Here is a 23,133-nt window from a genome sequence, read left to right as displayed (position 1 = left end):
ATTTTTGCAAGCCATTATGTTTAATGTGTTATCCAGGATGCCCACAAAAATCATCTTTATTACTGACTTTTTAATGCCTACAACTTGCCAAGCGGAATACTATTTGATTTCTTCAGGTACGCACTTGAAGAAGTATGCACTTAAGGCATTTGAAAGGAAGGCTCCAAATGAGGCAGTCCCCCTTTGCTTGCACTCCCATCCTAGAATCACAGAATATCCTGAGTCAGAAGGAACCCACAAGGATCATCAAGTCCAACTCCCAGCTCCACACAGGACCACCCAAAAATCAGACCTGATGTCTGAGAGCGTTGTCCAAATGGTTCTTAAACTCCGTGAGGCTGGGTGCCATGACCACTTCCCTGAAGAGTCCGTTTCAGTGTCTTACCATCCTCACAGGGAAGAACCTTTTCTTAATATCCATCCCTTCCCTGATGGTCTTGCCATTCCCTCAGTCCTAAATCCTGGCTAACCTTATGTAAGGAACTAGCCTCTGTGAACTAGGGTTCACAGTGGATGATTTCCTGGATTAAAACCAGCACTTCAAGAACTCCCTGCTGTAGTAAGGAACATTATCAACACTGCAGAAGCATGTCAGTTTATAATAGCTCAGGTTCTGATTTCACTGGGTGAATATGCTGTCTTTTTCCTGCTTTCTTCCTTTTCTCTCCTTTTGCTGTTTCATAGAAATAATTCCAGAATGACTTACCTACTTCTGGAAGCATTAAAACTCACCTCTCCTATTACACTTGTTAGAAGCCTTAGTGCACCTCTATCATGGACAAGAGAGTCTGTGTAAAATGAACCAAGGTATTTTCTTGGATCCACCTTATTATCCACTGCACACAAATCAGGGCGCACGTTGAATCCATGGGAGATTCGCCCCACTGTGTACGGAAAAGCTCCACCTACAAGGACAAATTTTTAGCAACAGAAATTGAAAATACAAAGGAGGGAAAAGGCAACATTATCAACAAAGAGATAAATAAGTTTTATTGTTAACTATTTAGAATGAAAATGCACTGCACTGGCAATTTTTTTATTCCTTCCCCTTCATTACTTTCTTTCTCTGTTTTCCCCACTTCTTCACGACAGTTTTCTTCACGACAGTTAATGCCCAAGTTCCTACTGCTCCCTACTCCTCCCTTTCCCTAAGCCCATAAACTGACTCCTGTCTCCCCTCACTCCTCAATTTCCTTAAAGGCTACCTATAGCAGTTCAAACACTGAGTGAAACATGCTAGAGAACATTAGTATGAGCAACCCATGTGGCAGACATCCTCACTGGGCCAAGAGTACTCAGCAGGTGGCAGGCTTACAGTGGTAGCCCCATTAGCTGGTATACCAGAAAATACAATTGTACCATGCCCTACTAAAAAACAAGTATATTACTTACCTCCATGTGCAAAGCAAACTTTCAGCTTAGGAAATTTTTCAAAAATTCCTCCCATAATCATGGAGCAAATTGCCATGGTTGTTTCTGTTGGCATGCCTAAGAACAAAAAAAAGCTTCATCATATATGGCCAAACCTTGAATTTTAGATGTTATCTTCATTTTCTTCAATAAGCCTCGGGCCTACTGAAAAAATGAATTACAGAACAGCTGCCAAAGGTTATGCATTTTCCCTGTTGGAGGAACATAGCCCTCCATGTTAATTAATTGAAATGAGGACACGGGACTAGAAGCTAGGATCTTCTGAATTCTAAACCCACTTTTTATCCTGCGCCACAAGGACAGCTGGCTGGTGAACTGGTCATGTCCTGAACGGCATAGTACATGCTTAGCTCCACAGCTACCCTAGCTCAACGGCAAGTCTGGAATCTGCCATGTTCTCTTCTCACCTGTGCTTCTGGGTTTCCTTTGTGTGGAAAGTGGAGCAGATACGTTGGTGCATATTCCAACATGGAATTGGGGTTTAGTTATGACATGGTGCCAATTCCTACAGTTTAGAAATAACTGATATCTCTCTTTGCCATTGAGTAGCTTGGATGCCCAGTGTTAGGAATCTAACAGCAGATTAGGTTCCTACATCAACCCTCCGCTTCTGAGCACACCTATTATATTTAGAATATCATGTCATTTATGTACATAACTTTCGATATCCAGCTTAGAAATCAGGAACTGTCGGAGTTCCCCTCTTTTTGGGGGAAACAATACCTATCCAACACAAAAGGGTGTCTTTAATTCATGTTTGTTCAATACTCCCAGATGCAAAGCCTTCTAAAATTATTTGGAAAATCTTTTAGATTATTATGCTTTGTTAGGTAAATATAGCAATTTTAATCTCTTTTTAAGTCTGTGTTGTAGAGCCTGCTCTGATTAAGACTAACTGATATTGTTCTAAAATAACGCACTGTTGATTGGGACACTATGATTTTCAAGTGTGTTTTGCAAAACATGTATTATATGCATATTGCATATATTGTTCAGAACACCTCTACTGGAGGCAGAGCAAATCAATGAAAAATGAAAAAAAAACAAAAAACACAAAAAAGAGTGAGGGTGGAATCAGTCTTAAACATTTCCATTTCTAAGGAGCAATAAAACCCACTTTTGGCTATTCAGTGTCATACTCATTTACCTAGTGGATGGGGAAAAAACAGAAACTAGATGAATTCCCTCCATCTCGGGAGCTTCTGAAGTACATGTTGTTTCAGATATAGCTGATGTGAACTTAGATTCAGTAATTCCTCTCCAATCAACCTATTACTAGGACATAGTTCAAAGAAATTCTAGGAAACAGTGTTTGGTTTTGCTTACTCTTTTTACTTAACCCAGTGACAGTTTGTAAACAAAAACTAAGCAAAGTAAACATACACTTACCTATCAGCCATGGAAACCAGTACTTGGACATCCTTCCATCTAGTTGCATGTCCCAGGGATGTACAAAAAGACAGCAATTTAATTGTTCAGCAGCCTGCAGCAAATACAAAACATCTAAATCTTGCCTTAATCCTACCAAAATGCATCTTAGTTTTTAGCCATGCTTTAAAGGTTTCCTACAAAATTGGATAAAATATTAGGACTAGTAATATAAACAGGCCCAGAATGATAAGTAAGAACTATAAGCAATAGTTAAGTTTTATTTAGTCCTCTGGTACATATCCTAAAGTCCTCAGTCAGACTCAAAGTTCTTTTTGAGACTACAGGATTGGAAACACTGATGATAATATCTTTCTTGTAAGCCAAATGTTCCTCACATTAATGTGGTACAAAACCACTTTATCTGTGTTTACGTCAGTCGTCCCGCAGTATAAAATTCAGTTCAAATTAGGATTCTTTTGTTTTCATTTCACATATAAGGATTACTTCTCAGAATGTTTTATAGAACCATTTTAGGATGGTTTTATAGAATTGTTCCTGCTTCATTCAGGAGTTTTTATAGCTGTTGCACTACATTTGTCCGCTTTGGCCCTCTGCTTGTCTTAAAAAATGTTAAAACTGTTCCTAATCCACCCTGAGATAGAAATCTAGCTGCATTCTGATCAAGAAAGAACCCATGTCCACTCAGATACATTAATTTTTCCAATTACTCATACCTCTGGAAAGGAAAGCAGAGAAACAATATAGGATGCTGATCCCAACTGTGACTATGTGCTTAATGCTATGTGCTATGTGCTTAACTATGTGCTTAATTTTAAGTATACACTCATCAGAGTCATTCATATCCTTAACTGGGATTTAACAGGTTCATGTTGTCAGTTGTATTTCTGAACCTCCTCTTGTTGCTAAGGAGACTATCACACATTTGAAGAATTTTGGTTTATTTACCCACACATACATAAATAAAGCTGCAACTTTTGGATTGTATGGAGTAATTGTCATATACATTTGCAAATTGAAAATAGCAATTCACTAACTGGCTTGGCAGATTGATAAATTTCAGTATCAAATATGGCTTAATTTCACAATCTTTATTATCCGGGAACATTTCTAAAAATGATAGAGGTTTCTTCCTACACGTGCTAAACATAAGCTGAAGAACATACAGTACCTTAGAGAGATCCCAGTACAGGGGAAATATGGAGTTACTGCAGAAAGTTAGTGAAGAGTCCCTAGAGGACTGGATCAGCTCTCCCATGAAGAAAGGCTGAGAGAGTTGGGAGTATTCAGCCCAGAGGAGAGGAGGCTCAAGGGGATCTTACCAATGCATATAAATACCTGAAGGGAACGTACAAAAACGATGGAGCCAAGCTCTTTACAGTGATGCCCAGTGCCAGGACAAGAGACAGGGGGCACCAAATGGAACACATCTAAACATCAGGAGGCACTCCTGCACTGTGCAGGTGACGGAGCACTGGCAGAAGTTGCCCAGAGAGGTTGTGGAATCTCCCCCTTGGAGGTCTTCAACACCTGCCTGGACGTGGTCCTGAGCAAACTGCTGTAGGTGGCCCTGCTAGTGCAGGGGCCCTGGACCAGATTACTTCGAGACATCCCTTCCAACCTCAACCATTCTGCAAGTCTGAGAGTGTGTGCAACTCCAAGAGCAGAAATTGATAGCAGACTGCTTGTGACCACAAAAACAAATAGCCCAGATGCTGTGCTAATAGCATTATTGAATAAATAGAGAATTTTGAAAAACAACCTCTATGGATCAAATTAAAGATATAATAACCTGTGAAACAGATAAAGAATGTACATTGATGAAACTCTGTAAGTTGGAAAAATGGCCATCCTTAAATGCACCTCAGACTATTTAAGAAATATGATCTATAAGCTCTTTTTATAACCAAATTATTATATATTATAATATTAATAATATTATATTCCAGTTTGGAATTTTTGGTCCCATTTGCATATAGGATACTTTGGCTCTATACGTATCTCACTCTGAAATCTCTGAAAATCTCAGAGAGTTTATCAATTATCTCAATAGGATTGGATATCGTAACTTGAACCCAAAGGCAAACAGTGCAGATATGCTTTACTTCATACTGCACTTCTCTTCACAAACCAAGAAGGCAACTCTACAGTAAGAATTCGTATCATAAAAAGATTTCATTAATCATTATTATGAAGTATGTTTCAGGATGCTTTATATCATATTCTTGTCATTACATCATATGATCATTTATCATGTATAATTAAAGCTGAAGCTCTCTGACCATTGTTGATTAGTCAGATGTAACTGCATGGTGTGAAAGTGGGATTGAGTTGATTTCACTCGGGTGAATAAGAAACCTGGTATCAAGCACTAATAGAATGCTCAGACCTCAGTGTTATTTCACAGGTTTAAGCAGGCTGGATAAATGAATCCACAAATAAAGAATAGTTGAGGCGCACTCTTTAAGAAAGGTTGTGAAATTTTAAATGAATATTCTTAGTATCTAGATTTCCCAGTCAGTAAAGAAAATTACTGACAGTCTTCTGTAAATGCTCCTTCTTTTACACTAAGCAGAATAGGAAGGTCAGTTTTTTTAATGTATCTATAAATTTAGCTGATGATTGAACACATCCCAAGATATTTTTAGACAAAATTCCAAGTCACAGAATTCCATCAAATAAAGAAAGAAACATTTACTCACAGCATAAATATCATACAGTTCTGGTGCATTCAGGTCCCAATTGTTGACATGAGATCCTATTTGTACTCCAGGAAAGCCAAGTTCATTCACGCACCGATGCATTTCCTTCACAGCCAGGTCTGGAGCTTGCAAAGGTAACGTACCCAAGCCAATAAACCTCTTGGGGTACTTTTTTACTGTAGCAGCTAAGTCATTATTTAATATCTGGGATAGATCTAAAGTATCCTGAGGTTTGGCCTGATGAGATATTAAGCAGAATAGTACATTAAAATATAGTTCTCAAATGTTATCACCTTTGGAAGATATTGGATAAATGTCACTGCAAACAATTCAGAGACAGTGTTTGAATTTGAAATTTACAGTTCTGAATGACTGGAAATCAGTAGGGCTAAATTTTGCCTTGTTTTAAATCCTCTGGGTAAAGTTCTCCTTCTTGTCTCAAACATTATATCAACTGTGGTTGCCTTTAGTGCTCAGGAAGAATGTAAGAAGGTCCAGGTTGCTGATGCACTGAAGTATCTGGTCTATTGTGTAAACCAGTCCTTTGTTTTTGTTTATCCAATTGCAAAAACCTGAGCAAACCATTTTCAAACACAGCAATGAATATTGGAGTTGAAGAGAGAAATATTATAGATGTGGGATGATGGAGCATGAGAATTTTACAGAGAAAACTTGAGCAAAGCCCTCTAACATTTAGAAAAGGATAAGTTATGATTCAAGTAAGGGAACTGCAATATCTAGTGAAGGAACTGCAATATGCACCCAATTAGTTACCTGTTTTCCCCCTAATATATTCCTAGAGAGAAAAATTCCCATAAACATCAGAGTGAAATTTTAAAGATATGTCATGCAACAAGAAATTCTGAAATTCAGTGGCACCACTTATACATGGGCTTAACACAATGACTTTTATGTAGCATGTCTGTTTACATGCCACTTCTACACATAGCTAAACAGTCAAATTAAGAATGTATTGAGAACATCATATCGCTATGATTTATCTTCTCTGACTATTTTAACTTCTTTGATGCATTCAGGATCAAGCTATGCACGGAACTTAACTTTAATTTGCGACTGAATTTTAAGTTTCAAAGGATTCTAGGTCAATGAGTGCTCCTCCCATGCTACCTTTAAAAGAAAGTGGACTGAAGTCACCAAAATATCTTTGATTTTTCAGTTCGTGAGAGGATACTGATTGATGCCTAACTTTCATGGAATCAGTCCATACACACCTTCCTGCTAACCAGGGACTTGTGCTAAGTAAATGCTCCCTCCATGTTTCCAGCTACCCCCCAATAAGATCCCCAGCAAAAATTCTGTTGCTGGGTTATTTTTAATTACTGTGTGTACTCCAGAGTGGAGCTTTGCCAGGACACCCTGCTGGCTCTTCCAATTCCTGGACTATTTTTTCTTTTGTTTTTCTCAGCAGAACAATTCCCCATTTACTTCAGTGCTCTAGTGCCTGTTTCAATCACCTAATTTACAGGAGGTTGCATTTTATTTTTCAAAAAAATTGTAACATATAAATTACAAAATATGCTAGTAGGAACCTACCCAGTAGCTGAACATTACAGGGACTGTGGAAAGGACTTGGACTGTGACTCCTGAGAAAGAAAAAAACAGTTATTAATATTTCATTCTTGTGATAAAATGTTGAAAATAAGAAAGCATTTTGGTTTGAAAGGCAGAGGCCTAGAAGGTAACTACTATAATGGAAAGCAAGGATGTTCTAACTTCGGTATGGACAGAATCTGTTTTTTGCTAGTTGATGGTCATGGTAATAAATCTTGTGGTGTATCAGCTTATTAGGATTGGAATGTTTTAGCTAAGGAGAATTAAAAAAACTTTCAAACAGCAGATCATTTTGTAAAATTAAGTATTTTGATTTTAGCAGTGTTTGATATGCATGCATAAAATTTAATAAATTGGCAATTTAATATTACAAAAATGAATGAAGCTTTGTTAAACAAACAGTATACGATATCTTATTCACTTTGGGGTCACATTTCTTATATGTAATTAATAAATAAATATGTAAATTAGATCAAAGTTAAACAATGTTATGTTAACAATGGTTGTGAAACAACGTTTTCCTAAATGTTTCCCAAAGCTGTGTTGTGTTAGGTTTTATTCATCCTGTGGCTGTACTACTGAGGTTTTAAGTATAAGAAAGTCTATCTGCTGTTAGAAATAACTTTGATGATAGCAGTAGAGAATTAACTCTACATTGTTTGGTTTCTGTTCAAAGACAAGTCTATACCTTCACGTGTGTTTAAAGGAATGAACTTTACAAATTGACAACAGAACAAACAACAAACAGTAATTAGGACTTCACTAAATAGTTACATGCAAAAATGTATTTTTCTTTAATTTTTAGTCTGATTGTAGCACCATCTCATATTGTAAAAGTTATGCATGAATTTTATCATTCTTTAAAAAATTTAATGTGGCTGTTAGTAATAAAAATACTAATCCAAAAGATGGCAGAAAAACCCTATGAGAATTTAAGACAATGACCTTGAAAAAGCACTCAAATTTTTAGCAACATGCTTTATAACCTTCTCTTTATTTTGAGTAAGAAATGAGGAAAAGCTGACTCAGGCATCTCTCTTGCAAGATCTGATTAATATTATGTGCAGTAACCATGGTTTGGAGGTTAAGGATTACGTCTACAATGACATATTCATCTAAGTACAGCCTAAGTTGTATTGCCCACCAATATGCTACTGGACACTTGATTAGTATGTTTGAGAACCTTCTCCATGTTTTCCACAAAATGCTTTGTGTCTGGTTCCAATCCATTTTTACATTGCCAAGCAAATTTAACATAAGCCTTAAAGGTAGATTTCTATGCTACACAATCCCAAACACTAGATGTGAAGAAGATGAATCAGTATGAAGAAAAAAAAAAGACTCTCTACTTTATATTCCAAATATGATTTCTCTTAGCTTTCTGAATCCTCTTGGTGCAACGTGATTAGCAAATGATGTACCATAATGGCAGGCACGTCATTGCTAACCATACCACTGCAAATGACACAGACCAGCGCATGCTTGGTTTGATTGTGGAGGCAGGAAGCACCTCTTCAGAGGGTTTTACAAGGTGAAAATAATAAGGGAGGGCAGTTAGGATTAACTGAAAAATTTTCTCCAACAAAACTGTGATGATTTGTATCACAGAACTGCGATGTTAATTACCTTTACAGCTTGTTTTATTGAATTACCTTTATAGTTTGTCTTATTGAGTAGATCAAGACACAGGTTTGTACATGGATTAGACCTAGGATTAGACCTTATGATTTTGAGAACTAATTCAGTCTCTTTGGTACATTGGCTGCCATTTCTTATCATTGAAAAATTTCTAGGGCACTGCACAAACAAAGCCTTTTAGCAACCAAGCTGTAATTTATTTCTCTGAATTAATAACACCTTACAAAGACTGATACTAGCTTTGTTCAGTGTGGAGTTATGCCATATTTGGATGTTTATTTTTTCAGTATGATCCATCTTGGTCTGTGCTACATAAAGTTGTCATTGAACTAAGTAGCTACAAGCTTTGTAAACTGACAGGAATAAACACAGACCACAATCTTTATTATTAAAAGAATTAAAAACACTAAGAATTTTTTTTTTTTACACTTAATTAGCTGATGCCTGTGTCTTCGGAGTGCAGTAATAGAAGGGGACATTTTTAGAGCACAAGTCGCCAGATGGTGCTATAACACACAGTTTTAGAGTTTTTTTTTTTTTTCTAAATAAAACACAAGTAAGCAAGCACTGTTTAGTTTGTGAAGAAATACTGTGGTGCTGGTTTTATGACATTTTCTTTTCTGCCATTACAAAACCAAAAATCACTGATCAGACTAAAAATTTATTTGCTCATTCTCAGTCTCACATCTTGCAAATCTTATTTAGTGGCATGAAGGAACCTGGTGGAAAATAAATTTGAAAATTTGGCATGTAGTTTATTTCTAAATTAGGAAAACTCTTTCCTGAAAGAGTAATGGTAGCAGTTCTCTAAGTTCGGAATCCTCTAGCAAAAATACAGAATGAAATTGCATCACCTAAACAGAAAAAATATTACAAATGAAAAAAATTATAAAAAAAAAACCTACAAGAAAAGCAGACTCTTAACAGTTGGGAAAAAAGGGGTGGGTGGGTGGGGGGGGGGGGTGTCCTCTTTTTTGTGCATCACTTGTATACCTGGAATGTCTTTTCAAGTCCAAATTCTGCCATCCTTATTTATGTCAACTACTAGTTCCTTACTGCACTAACAATCCCAGTGAAACCAATGAGTCCATCTGGGGAATGAATTGCTACTGAAGATGAGAAAAGTTATTGGAACGTGTCCCATTTGAGTCTGAATATAAAACGTAACAGTTTTCAGTGACTTTTAGTAGATTTAAGTTAAGGAAGTGGTTTGCTAAACCTTTTGATTTTGATATGGTTATTAACCACTTTCAGATGCACTAACAGAGACGTTGTTCTTCTGAATGAGACACAATCATTTCAGTTCCTTAACAGAGGTACCTGAGAGGTCCATCTCCTTAATCCGTACTTCTGGATCCCAGCAGTTCTCTTGAATAACTCTAAAAACCTTTCCATCCTTCATCATCCTTGCCTGTCCCTGTAAAATGACATTTTCATATATTATAAATGTGACAAAGTAGCACATGATAATTTATATAGTGACTTGAGTATATTGTGCTTTACAGAAATTCAGAGACAGATTTTTGTTCTTTTATTTTTATTCAGCAGGTATTTTTAAATCAGACTATTTTAAAACAGTAATTAATAAAAGACTATTAAAATAGTCACTTATAGTTCAGATGACATGAATTAATTCTTTAAAATGAAAAAAAAATCCCTTTATATTGCAGTGCATATCACTCCATATGTTTGGAAAAGATACAAGCTGTCTTAACCAAAGTTTATCTCCAAATCAAATGCTGACCTCCAGATAACACTCTAATTAAATCTGTGCTAAATTTTCCCCTTGGGTATGCGTGTGTTCTTTTAAAATCAACACCATAAAATGGTTCCAGTAACTACAGAAATAATTGTGCAACTCTCTTAAATTCCAGCCAGTTGTTTCAGATCACCAGTCATACTGAGGCCAAAGCAGACCAATTATGTTGTCTCCAGATTACATTTTCTCCTTAGGAACACAATTACTGAAAAACTGTATTTGGAAAAAGCAAGCAAACAAACAAAAACCCAACCAAAGCACAAAGCTGAACACAGTATAAACCATGACCTGAATTACTGTAACACCTTCCCCATTCCTCCACCACCAACTCCCAAACTTACAAAGTTCAAAATATTATCAAGATCAGGAAATTTAATAGTGTTCCTTTTACTGTGAACATTGAAACTTCCTTTTTCAAACTTATTTTTTGGTTGATATGTCAACTGCCCAAAGATGACGAGTAGGACAACGATGTCATGTTAAGCAAAGGAAAACGTTTGTCAGAGTTGTACATAACCGTGCTTCTATGATCTTGTAAAGACAGACCAGACAGTATTTCTGGTGGCTTAGCAGTAACTGATCAGCTATAATTCACCAATAGTTGCAAGGCCTGAGAGTTATTTGGTTGCTTGTAGCTATTTTGGGTGTAAGTGGAAATAGCTGAAGTCAGAAGATCCCCATCTTGGATCTGAGGATACGGAATAGGTGAGCATGGTCATGCAGGAAATGTACTGGACAGAAGGGACACTGAATTTGCAGTTGAAAATTGAAAACCAGATAAGTTGTGAGAAAGCACAGCAGTTATTCTTTCACCTTCACAGTAAACACAAGCTAAGTGTAGGGCAGTCTTCTGACGCTTCTGGAAAGGGAATTCTCTCTCTCTCTCTAAAGGCCACTTTATTTTTCCCCACAAAATCATTTTATTTAGGATCCTCAAGACACCTGTCTATGTTGCTAAATAAAAATCTGATAAATCAGAATATTCCCTGCTATTACGTTAAAACAGAAATAACCTACCAAATTTCACTATTCAGAGAAGAGCTGGGTTTCTATCACCTCCTTCAGGGAAGTCAGACTTCTTAACCTTGAATTTGTTATTAACTTCAAGCATCATTCACAAATACCCTGCCCTAATGAATATTTTACAGCTCTCCTCAACAAATCTAAATGTGCTGCCTTGGCAAACTGTCAAGGTACTTGATAGCTGTAACACAGTTTGTGAAAATTACTTGAAATATTACAGTCAGTAATAACAACCACATAGTCCTGATGCTCTGGTAAAATACTTCAGGTTCTTGTAAAATTGATTTTCCAACCTGACAAAAAGTTTTACTCTAGCCATATACTCCGGTACATTAAAAAAAGATCAGCCCATTGCAGCAGATTGCCTAATAAATGGAAAAACATTCAGGGTGTGAGCAGAGAAAACAGAGTAGAACTGAGCATTGTACCACATACAAATAGATTGTGTGGCCTTTATTGGTTTACTGCTTGGAGCATTTCTGTGAACACAGGCAAATTTTAATTCTTCACTCAGACACAGCTAAGGCACAGCAGCTGAACTGCTCATATATACATATATATATAACTGCTCTCTCTCTATATATATTTCCTTCTGCTACCACTGAAAGCAGTGAAAATTGTAATTTCACCTGCAACCTTGACAGTGCTTATACATAAATGCTGAGATGAACAGTGGTTTTCTGCATGCTGCAGCAGGGTTTGCAAAATAAGAAAGGTTTCTAATAAGCCATGTGTTGTTCTCATTGAAGACTTCATTGAACAGCTTCCTATTTTCATGTGCATTAACTGATTCTTTGTGAACGAAAACATGCTCCAGGTCAAGGCTAAACTCACAGCATTGTGTGTGAGGAACAACAGACTTGATTATGCAGGAAAGCAAAACATCATCATCTGAATTCATGCTCATGTCTGTCAGAATTGAAAGATCTACCCCAGCAACACTGTAACTGGAAATTCAGTCATACTGCTATTGTCTCTAGACACTGTCACTAATCCGCACCTGATATTTTTTAAACAAGAAATTACTCAGACACCTCAACTGGTGAGATTTTTTTGCAGAAATGAGAATGAAACAGGGATGACAGAAATTTTTCAGGTTCCAAAGCAATGGATGCTTTTATGAAAATTTCAGAAAAGACATTAGATCTTCATTTGGCAGGTTAACACAATTTTCTAAAGGAACAATTGAAGAATTCTATCACCTATTCTGCTCTATTCTTAATATTATCTAATATTTAAGACTTTCATTAATTTATGTGGAAATTAAGAGAGAGATATTTAAGAATGAAGTCTAGGAGGCTGATTTGGTTCAGCAATCTGCATTTAAATTACTGCATTGCTAAACTACTCAGTTACACCCTGAATTGCACTTCTTTAAAAATGCATGTAATTATTTTCTTCCAGTTTGACCCTGATGCTTCTTCATAGAATGGTATCTGAAGTTTTACCTTTTTTAAAAATCTCAAGAGTTAACTTCCCCAGCCAAACAGATCTGAACAGGATTTTCTTTTGCCATGATTTTTTTTCTTGCAACATTTTCAGACAGAAGTAGGCTAGACAGAATTCTCTGCAGAGCATATCAGGCTATTAACTTGCCACAAAGTTCCTTTGCAAACTATTTTTAGCAGGGAGTGTTAGCATCAGGCCTATAAAAACAGTTAAGCTGCTAAAAATGTCTCCAAGTCTCCCCTTCCTGCACCTACCAGAATCTCAGCAGCTGTGCCATCCACACTTTGGTTCAGCAGGTGGCTTGTTCTCTCCTTCCATGCCTGCTTAGACTCATATCTGAAATTTCAGCATAATATCTGTTTCCTCTTCATTCTTAGTCCCAGCCTTCCTATTCTGTAGCCCTCTTTCAGAAATAATTGTTAGGAACTTGACAGCACAGCCTTGCATACTATAGCATGACAGCAGCATGTATCATTAGGTTGCAATAAATAGGCACTATCATATCCATCTTACCAGCTTTTTAAAAAAAAGTTACTGTGTGTATACGTATAGAATCACAAAGAAGTATGATTTTGCAAAGTGACTAGTGGAATGTCTAGTTCCACTGAAATTAACACAGTATACAACTGGATTTAGCCAGTTATTTGCAGTCTTCACACGATTTATGTGGGTCATATGTTGACACTCTGTTGAGCTCCTCATGCTACTAACTTTGTATTTTCTGTCTTACAGCTTACTATACCCAAACTGTTCTTTCTGCTCTTACCTACCCATCTTCTGTTACCTTCATATCTTTTCCTTAATTATCCTGCTAATACCTTGCATTGTCTTTATCCCTTCAGCATCTGTGCAACTCACAACATTCCTGTGGTAGGCAGTTACAGTTGGCGTTTCTCAAGTTAGGACAGGTACGTATGAAGTGGGGTTGGAAGTGAACTGGGGTCTCCTGAGACCTCTTTCTTATACCATCTTTCCAATCTTCCTGCTTCCAGAGGTCAATGACATTTGCAGTGACGGGCTCTCTGAAAGATTCCTAGAAGCAGGGAGCTGACAGGTCACAGGAGGAAGCTGGCTTCCCATGACAGCGTTTGAGATACACAGGGATATCTGACTGCCAAAGCAATTATACAGTAATAGAGGGAACATCTTTAAAACGAGCTGGTACAGTTAACCTATATAGTAATGTATAAAGAGTGTTACTTTGCCTTATCAGCCTTGCCTGTCTTAGGTCATTATGCCTTCGTGTAAAAAAAAAAAAAAATCACTTACTCTACTATTTTTTAATGCTCTTACCGAAAGATATACTGCAACATTTTGATCTTGCTTTCAGAAGTTTTGCATTGCTGTGTCACTGTGGATGTCACTGAAATTCCTTCCAATTTGCTCTACTGTGAGTGAGATCAGAATCAAGCCTTTAAAAACACAGTTCTGATCTCCATCAAAGTAAATACATGTATTTTGCTAAATTCACTACAAGAAGAATGGATTCTGAATGCAGATAGACCATTAGCACAGACTCATAGCATGTGGAGACATGTTCATGTTCTATTTATATAGCTTAGAAGTGCCTTGGTGAAGTTAATGGAGTGGGTGAAGGATGAAGTATAATCAGACTGTCTGCCTTCTACTTGCCAAGAAACCTCAGGCTCCTACTTTTGTGTGTAACGATCCCCAAATCTATGTATTTTTCCTACTGTTCTTGGATACTAAAACCGCTGTTCGTTCTCCTTGTCATAACATTACAGAAGTTACTCCTTCCTTTGAAGATATTTTCATGACTTAGTTAACTTTTATTAAAATACCAGTTCCTTTTGGTTTTGCTTCTCATACAGAAGAATTCTTTTAGTTAAAAGCGGTCAATATGTTATCTGCTTTAGGCTGACTTGTCTTATTGAAAACAATTCCTAAGAGCTATCCATTCCAAGTGTTTAGATGATATTATGACGAAAAAAAAAGGATAATGGAAAATGGCTCATACAAGAGTATGTGAAATGACTATAGTGAGTTTCACATCTTCAGCAAAAAGTTCTGCTGAGGTATATTTGGACTTTGAGTGATATTACTTGAGAAAAGATAGACCTCTGGCTGAGTCTTTGATACATATTTTTCTAATCTTATTGCCACTTTGCTTCTTAATGGATTTCACAGGATTTTTTATTCCTAATGACAACACAAAACCAACCGAACAGCCCACACCTTGCAGTGATGATCCAGCTGTACCCATCCACCATATCCATATCTCTGCAAAAGAAAGAAGAAAAAGCCAGTAACTAGTTAGCATTCTGCAATAATAATCAAAATTTCGTTCTTACAACCCAGCAGTACCTTATTCAGGAGAAATACTGAAGCATATACTCAGCATTGAGCCTACAAGTAGCCCCAAACTTCAACAAAAGTGCCAAAGTTTAACCAGACTGTACTAATGGTGTTTGTAAATCTGAACTTTTAGCTCCAAGTTCAACAACATTTTAAAATAAGCCTGAAAACTGATTTCAAAGTGCTTAAAGTTGCATAATATATATTGAGGTTCTAATGGGAATAGTATTTTAACACAGCAAAAATTGAATCAAGCACGTGGCAATATGAAAATTGAGCTGACAATCTTCCAATTCTAACAAATTGTAATCAGTTAATCATTAGCACAAAGATGTATCGATTCCACTTTTCAGCTTTCATGATTCATCAGCAGTACTGAAGGTCAGTCTCTCTCTATTAATATTTAAACAGCCAAGAGAAGCTTAAAGGAGAAGCTTAGGTGCTCATTGATTCTTTTAGAGAGATTCAAAATTGTTTATACACACACAAAAAAACCAAAAACACACCAAAACATAACAAAAAAAGCTGATTGCATTTTCATAACTTATCAGATTAGAAATCTCAAAATAACATAGTAGACTGAAAACAATGCTCAAAATTCCTTTTTTTCTATTACGAAATGTTTAAAAGGACACTGAGTAAAAGCAGGGATTTCTTTCACTGAAGTGTAAACAATTTGAATACAATCCTGAATTTCCTGTGATAACATCATTACGAAATGCCACTGTCAGCTTTCCCTCGGTAGGCGTGTAGAGCCAAGCCTCCTGACTTCAGTCAATCAGAGATGGTAATTTCCACGGCTAAGAATATTTTAGTCAATTATTTACTTTTAGCTATGTAGCTAGGTAAATTTTATTTAAATTCAAAATTTTATTTTATATATATATATATTTATACACATAAGACATTTACAGTTAAGGAAAAATGTATGACATCTAATGAGAACTTTAGTTTTTTCTAGCTCCATGTTAATTGCAGTTAGAAGCTGTGCAAAAAATGAATACCTTAAAGGTGCTCAGGGAGAGAAACTCACTGGTCTGTTTTTGAACTTCTAATCTTCTTTTTACCCATTAGTTATTAATTTGATGCATTGACAGTCCTTACTGAAGGATTTCATTAATTTATATGCATTTTTGTACTTAATATGGGTTCCTAAGCTCTTAATAATTATCTTGATAATAGAATGTTCTAGTCATAGATTCAAGATTCACCATTTATAAGACGGAAAAAAAGAAAGAAGTTTAACACTACGTGTGCATGCTAGGATTGCCTAATTGGTCTTCCATGCATGAGATGTAGAAGGCCATGTTAATGGCTTGAATTTTCAGAGGGCTCTAGGGAATTCTGAGGGTTGTTTTCTATTCTGGGTCTATTAACAAACCTTTGACATGCTCAAACTTTAGAAAAGAGGAAACAAAAACTAGCAGGTGGAAATTAACTTTTTAAAAAATTGTATTAGCCTCTTTAATCAGTATTTAAATAAATGCAACACTGGCCTACAGCTGACCTCAGGGACTAACAGCAATGAATTCATCTTTGACATACATCCATGAACATCAAGGGACTCTTGAGGTGATTTTATCCCAATGAACTTACTGTCCGTTTAAATTATAGATAGACAAAAATATGTAAATAATTCAAAATCAGAATAAAGAATTTTTATAGGGATTTTTATAGGGATTTTTCACAGACAAGGACTACAAAATCTGAAACAAACAAGAGTAGTCTTTTTTTTGTAGACTGGATATTTGAACTCCTATCCACTTAATACAAAAATATCATCTCACCTACATTATCCTGTGTGTATGTGTTTGTCATCGAAGAGCTCATATAATTACAAATAGGAAGCTTAAATAGATGTTTAAAAAGCCCTTCCTAGGTAAAAGAGGAAACAAACATTCCCTTCCAGGAGGTATTATACATAATAATGTTACTCTTCACTACTAATGAAGAAATAATCCCATATATGCTTTTAGCAACAGCTTTTCTCACAACTTTTTTCTAACATGCTGCTTACATTTTGCAGCTGCTCTCTGGCTAACATCTAACTGATACTGGACTGTCGTGTTTAAAGTCCCAGAAACATGAAGCTAATGCATACAAAATGCTTACCTGAGAGTTCGCCATCATCAGCCTCAAAAGAGTAAAGTGAAAGAGATGTACAGTGTCAAACAGAGTGTCAGTTAGTGTGCCCGAGGCCTAATAGCATGGCTGAAACAATGGCATTCTTTTGTTGTCAAAGGCAGGCACAATGAAATCAAGTGGTTCCATACCACTGGCAGACACAGGCAATGCTCATTCAAACTGCTACCAACACACAATTACAATAAGAGAAGAAGCTACAATGCATTTATTTCTAGTCTGATTTTTCTACCATGAGTTATAAAAAATAGCTATCCTGGAATTCTGGAAAAAATTTGTAAATTGCAAGCAATTTTGTTTGTGTGAATAACCAATATATAAATACAGTTTTACCATGTGATCTTTTCCAGTACTCTTTGTAGCACTGAAGATGTGATCCCTTATGAATCCAAGATCCTTAGATCAGCCACCTCTGTATTCAGTTGTGATTATAATTATTCAGGCAACAACTCTAAAACCTAATTCAGAACCAGATGACTAAATTGCTTTTGATAATCTGAAGTAAGAAAAGGAGTAGAATTATTACATAAAAACCTAAATGACACTTTCCATTCTCAAATGCTTTTCACAGAGTCATAAATTGCTACTGACAAGAATAAATTTGTGTTGTTAAATACTACTAATAATACCATGCAGAAATGCAAAGTTAAGACAAGTTGACTTATAGCTTCAGTGTTGTGACAACTCAAATTTTGTATTTGTAATACAATATGCAACTCCTTCCCAGTAACTGAAACAAATAACAGATATTAGTAAAACAATCATAATCATCTGTTAACCATACTTAGAGTTACCCCATACCTACTGAAATGAATGACTCTCATGCCTGTGGGCATAAGATGTGAATGAATGACTTTTGTCTTAGGTAACATTAATCTCATCAAGCATTTGCTTATTTCTCCTATTTAAAACAAAAGCGAATAACATTTGGGAGCTTGACAGCTCTACTTTCATCAAGAAAATGGAATTTATGCCTCATCATTTGACAATTGTAGGTCTCAAAAAAAAAAACAACAAAAAAAATGACAAGAGTCTAAATAGAGAGTGGGAAACAGCCCAGTTTTCTTACTAGGACACTTGTTTTGCATAGTAATGTAATACAGATATCTTACATCTGCAAAAAAATCAAATCAGACAAAAACCTACTGAAAACAGGAATTTCTAAGAGAACCTTTCATTCACTGATTTTTCAAGAATTACATTGGCACCAATGGTTGCTGATAACATAAGGCACTGAATATCTAAACTCTTATTACCTTTTCTAGGTCAGGCCATTCCTTAGGTAGAATGTGGCTATGAATATCAATTTTCATTTTTGAAGTATCAAAGGAGAAATACTCTTTCTCAGAAAATATTTTCTGTGTAATTGCTACTATCCTTCCTGTCCCTGGTTCAGCAGTTATTGACTTCGGCTGCGCTTCAGATCCACCTGCTGCGGGTCATGAGAACTAAATACAGTAACCAACCAGGGAGCCTAGATCCCAGAGGAGTGGCTCTGTGAAAGAACAAAGGCTTCTAGCAGAAAGTCCCTGTTAATGCATAAACTACAGCTGGCTGAGGGCAAAGGGAAGCAAGCATGTTTATATTGGCAGTATAAAGGGGTTTATGTTACCTAGAATCTAAAATGCAAGCTCATTTACAAGCTCAGCATTAGAAACTGAAAACCACTGAATGAAATTGAATCAGAATAAATGTATTAAACAGGTTGATTTGAATTTCCTCGTTTCTCCCTCTTAGATTCTGAAATGATTTGTAGCGAGTGTATAATATACTCTCGGTAAACAGTCATACCTCCTCATCTACTCTCTTTTCATTCCTATGCATTTTCTTAAAAGATACTTTAAAAATTTCACAGAAATACTGAATCGTAGCCAAATCTATGCTCTGCACTTCATTTCCTCCCTCTGATTATTGGTTTTCTGAGGATATTTACACATGCTACTGCATATTGGTGCTCAGAGCCTCTCGAATTGGCTCAAGATCAGGGATGAGAATGGCTGAGATTACCTTACTAATTAAAGCCAGTGGAGTGCACTAGCTAATATGGCAAATGACTTCTGTATCCTACATGAAGCTTAACTGGAGCTACCTCAGATTTTCTGTGTAACTACATCTCATGGTTCACCCTTTACTCAATTTAGTATTACAATTCTTTCCTCCAAATACCCTTGTCTTTTGTGTTATATTGTTCTTTCTACCATTTATTTCTAATTAATAATTTAATAAAAATAATTTATATAAATTATTTCAACACAAGCTACTCACATGGTGTCTTCTTGCCAAAGCTGGTTAACCATTTCTTAATTAAATTGTTTCTAATGAAAACATGGAGATTTTTTAAAACTAAATTTTGCCGTGAATCTTTCAACCTGGAATCAAGGAACTTGAAAAACAAGTGGTCCATTTTGTTTCAACCTCTGATTTTGCTATTTTGTTTGGGCTTTTTTTTTTTTTTTTAAATGACTTTGTTGGATTTCCCTGCTTGTTCACTCATTCAGCAAGTCTGCTTTTGATGTGGTCAGTTAACCTGCCTGTTCTTGGAGTTAACTGCTTGAAATGTGGTTGGTTGTTTGCTTGTTAGTGTGCTTCTCTGCAACCTGAGATCAATGAAGACTGAATGTTAAATAGGAAGCAGCAGCTTTGGGAGAGTATTCCCTACATTAAGCAGGACAGCAAATAGTTCACTTTAGCACATCAGAAAAATGGGATTGAAAATAGCAATTATTTCCATGTCAAAATCCAAACCAGTCTGCTCTTGACCAGGCTGACAGGTCAAGCAACAAATTTGCTCTCTTGCTCCCAAATGTGACAGGTATGTTAAACGATCCAGTACTAGAGTGTTAGCCAGCTGGCAAGAAACATCCTTGTACATACAAGAGCAGAGATAAGGAAGAAGTATTGATTCATTGTCTTCAGTGAAGAGATCTCTGGAAGACAATTTCCCATTTAAGCACAGAAAGCAGAAGTACTAGTGAAGGAGAGGACCATGAGAGGTTTGTGTGTCTAGATGGTCCAAGATACACAATAGTAGTCCAATAGTTTCTCCTCTTAAATCACCATGGCTGCAGAGATCAGCATTTCTTCAAAACTGTGCTTTAATTTTCTCAGCTCTAAAAAAAGATGGAGTTGTTAGTTGCTGCTCCCAAGACACAGCTTAGCTTGCAAACAGTGTGTACTCCCACACTGCATTTCATTTAACAGCAAGCATCACTTGGAAACCATACCAAAGGGAAAATTTGTATCCATTTCAACTTGATCTTAGTGACAGTAACACATCTGTCTGTATCCATCATGGTCCATTGGATCAGCAGCAGAAAGACTGGCAGTGGCTACAAGCAAAGAGCATCTCCAGTTATCCTTGTACCCTGCTTTGAGTGCATAGGTTTGAAAAACAGGACACCTTGACTAATGTTTTGGACAATCTGCCTTTTACCAGCTGAGTGACTAAAGTGCCTCAGTCTCTATGCTGAGTTTGTACACCAATGCAACGTGACGGCTTTTAGCATGGCCCTTGCTATCTGTCTCCATCTGGTTGTGAATCTCTGGAGTGTGACACAGAGGTGCAGGAACTGTCAATGGCAGCCAGGAAGATGTGCAACTTTATCAGGCTGCCCCAGAGAGAGGGAGAGGAGCTGAAACTCACTGTGCTCTCTGTCAGGCTCTGACAGGTTCTGACCAGATGGAAGCTTTCACACGCAGAATGACTGGGGCAACAGAAAGATACATCCTACCATTTGTGGACATATAAAAGACCTGTTAGGTATCAGCCTCTGACCTGTACCCACTCTCGGGCTACCCACAGAGAATTTACATCCTAGAGCATTTGGATGAGATGGCAAAGTGCTGTGGTTTAACACTGATAGGCAGCGAAGTCCCACACAGCTGCTCTATCACTCGCCCTCCTCAGCAGGGTGGGGAACGGGGAGAAAATGAAAAGGAAGGAAAAGCAAAAAAAAAAAAACAACAACAAAAAAACAAAACACAAACCAAACCTTGCAGTTTAATGAAAGGAAAAAAAAAAAAAAAGGCTGTGTGGAAGCTAAAAGAGAAAAAAACCTCTACTTCCCACCAGGAAGTGATGCTCGGGCACATCTTGGGAAGAAGGGCCTCGATAAGTGTAGCAGTTACTCGCGAAGACCAATGCCTTTTTAACAAAAAAAGTTATGAAACTTTTGCCCAGCCTACTGGCCTTCGGAGAGGCAGCCTTGATGCTGTGCCCGCACTGTTCAGCAGTGGAAAAAACACAGTGGAAAGTTAGCTCCAGCCCAGCCAGGCCCAGGACACGAAGTGGGAAAAAAAAAAAGTACATAAATCAGTCAGTGAATGTACTCACAACACCTGCTGGAGAGGTGAACTGAAGTGGACACAGACATCTTCCTAGCCAAAAGGAGCCTCCTACATATATTAAGAGGGAACATACATAAAGATGACATGCCCCACCTGCCTCAGGACATTTATGTATGGCACTGGTGTCTTTTAGATCTCTTGCAGAACTTAAATCGTCTTCTGGGACTCCAGGGAACCCAGAATTTAGTGGAAGTGGTAAGGCTTCCCTTCTGTGGGGAACAACAGCAATGGTTGGGGTTTCTGTTCTCACGAGGAATAATGATATGCAGTTCCTATGCAGCAGTTTCTGTACTTAGATCTCAAAATACTATACAACAGATGTTATTTTTGTTAGGAAAACATCAGTGTACATAGCACAGATACACCAGGAGGACACGTCCAGCTACAGTTACACCCATAAAACCCTTTACGAAACTGTATCCCAGAGAGTGGGTGGCATTACGATTCCCTGTTCTTAAACACCATCTACCAAACACTCCGACCGGACTGGCTGAACACACGAGGGCTTGCCTAGCTCGCTGGGCTGCGATGTCTGCAGTTCCTTTAGACGTGTCTGCAGAACGCAAGAGCAGAGGTACACACACCTCCAGTCTGGATGCCACAGCATCAGCTCAAGATGACAGCAGTACCGGCGTGCTGATCATAAAATACTTTATTTCCCAAACTCTGAGGGCAAGTAAACTAGGCTTTTCATTTTACTCAAAACCCTCTGCAGAAATGAACAACTGAAAGAGCTTCTGTTGAGACAAACATCAGAGCTGATGCCGGTCTGTGTCTGAGTCAGTTCAGTCTTGCAGAGAAATTGAGCTTTTTAGCTCAGATGTCACTGTGCTGATGCCCCTCTGACGCTTCCACGATCTAAGCTATCAAACTTGCCTGGTGAAGCTTCATGGTCGCACAAGCTCAGGATGAGCTCACCAGGTGGTCTGACTATTAGACCTGCCACAGCCAGCACAGGATGTCACTAAAATTTATAGTGTAGATGTGGCCAGGGTTGCTGATGCCTTTGGCAGCACATGAATCACACAGTGGTGAAAGCAAACAATCTGTCCCGTGCCAAATTCCTGGCCACTACTGTATGCTCTGCCATGTAAGTTAAGCCTTAATAAATTCTCATTTATTTTCAGGTTTCTAAAAATTGATAATTTTTTGAAACTCAAATGGCATTCTGAATCAAAATAAAAACATATTACTGTCCTTCAAATAATACAATTTTCTTAATACACCACAACTGCAGTTCTGCGATTTATGCTTACCATGCATTTACCTTGCATAGAAATGTTCTACCAAATATAATTAAATAAATATTTTCCAGAATTTCGGTACAAGTAAAATAGATTTTTTTTTCTTTGTTCTTTTTTTTTT

At 37.1% G+C, this 23,133-nt stretch overlaps 1 protein-coding gene across 14 annotated transcripts in view; it reads right to left on the bottom strand.

Moving 5' to 3' along the window:
* ACMSD (aminocarboxymuconate semialdehyde decarboxylase) overlaps positions 1 to 23,133 on the bottom strand; it is a 47,788-nt gene that overhangs the window by 8,258 nt on the left and 16,397 nt on the right. For 7 of the 14 annotated variants that reach the window (XM_013186487.3, XM_066999244.1, XM_066999246.1 and 4 more), the window contains 7 exons: positions 15,160 to 15,204; positions 10,053 to 10,149; positions 7,077 to 7,126; positions 5,523 to 5,759; positions 2,821 to 2,914; positions 1,393 to 1,488; positions 733 to 905 (listed from right to left, as the gene is read on the bottom strand). In XM_013186487.3, the coding sequence (XP_013041941.1) occupies positions 733 to 905; positions 1,393 to 1,488; positions 2,821 to 2,914; positions 5,523 to 5,759; positions 7,077 to 7,126; positions 10,053 to 10,149; positions 15,160 to 15,204 (792 nt within the window). Of the gene's footprint in view, positions 1 to 732; positions 906 to 1,392; positions 1,489 to 2,820; positions 2,915 to 5,522; positions 5,760 to 7,076; positions 7,127 to 10,052; positions 10,150 to 13,217; positions 13,300 to 14,256; positions 14,352 to 15,159; positions 15,205 to 18,677; positions 19,143 to 23,133 lie in introns of those variants that run through there. The other 7 variants (XM_066999241.1, XM_066999238.1, XM_066999239.1 and 4 more) reach the window with 2 other exon arrangements.

Source organism: Anser cygnoides, chromosome 6 (assembly GCF_040182565.1).
Source record: "Anser cygnoides isolate HZ-2024a breed goose chromosome 6, Taihu_goose_T2T_genome, whole genome shotgun sequence".
NCBI lineage: Eukaryota > Metazoa > Chordata > Aves > Anseriformes > Anatidae > Anser > Anser cygnoides.
The sequence above is the reverse complement of the archived record's forward strand: the minus strand, read 5'-3'. Positions and strand labels throughout refer to the sequence as shown.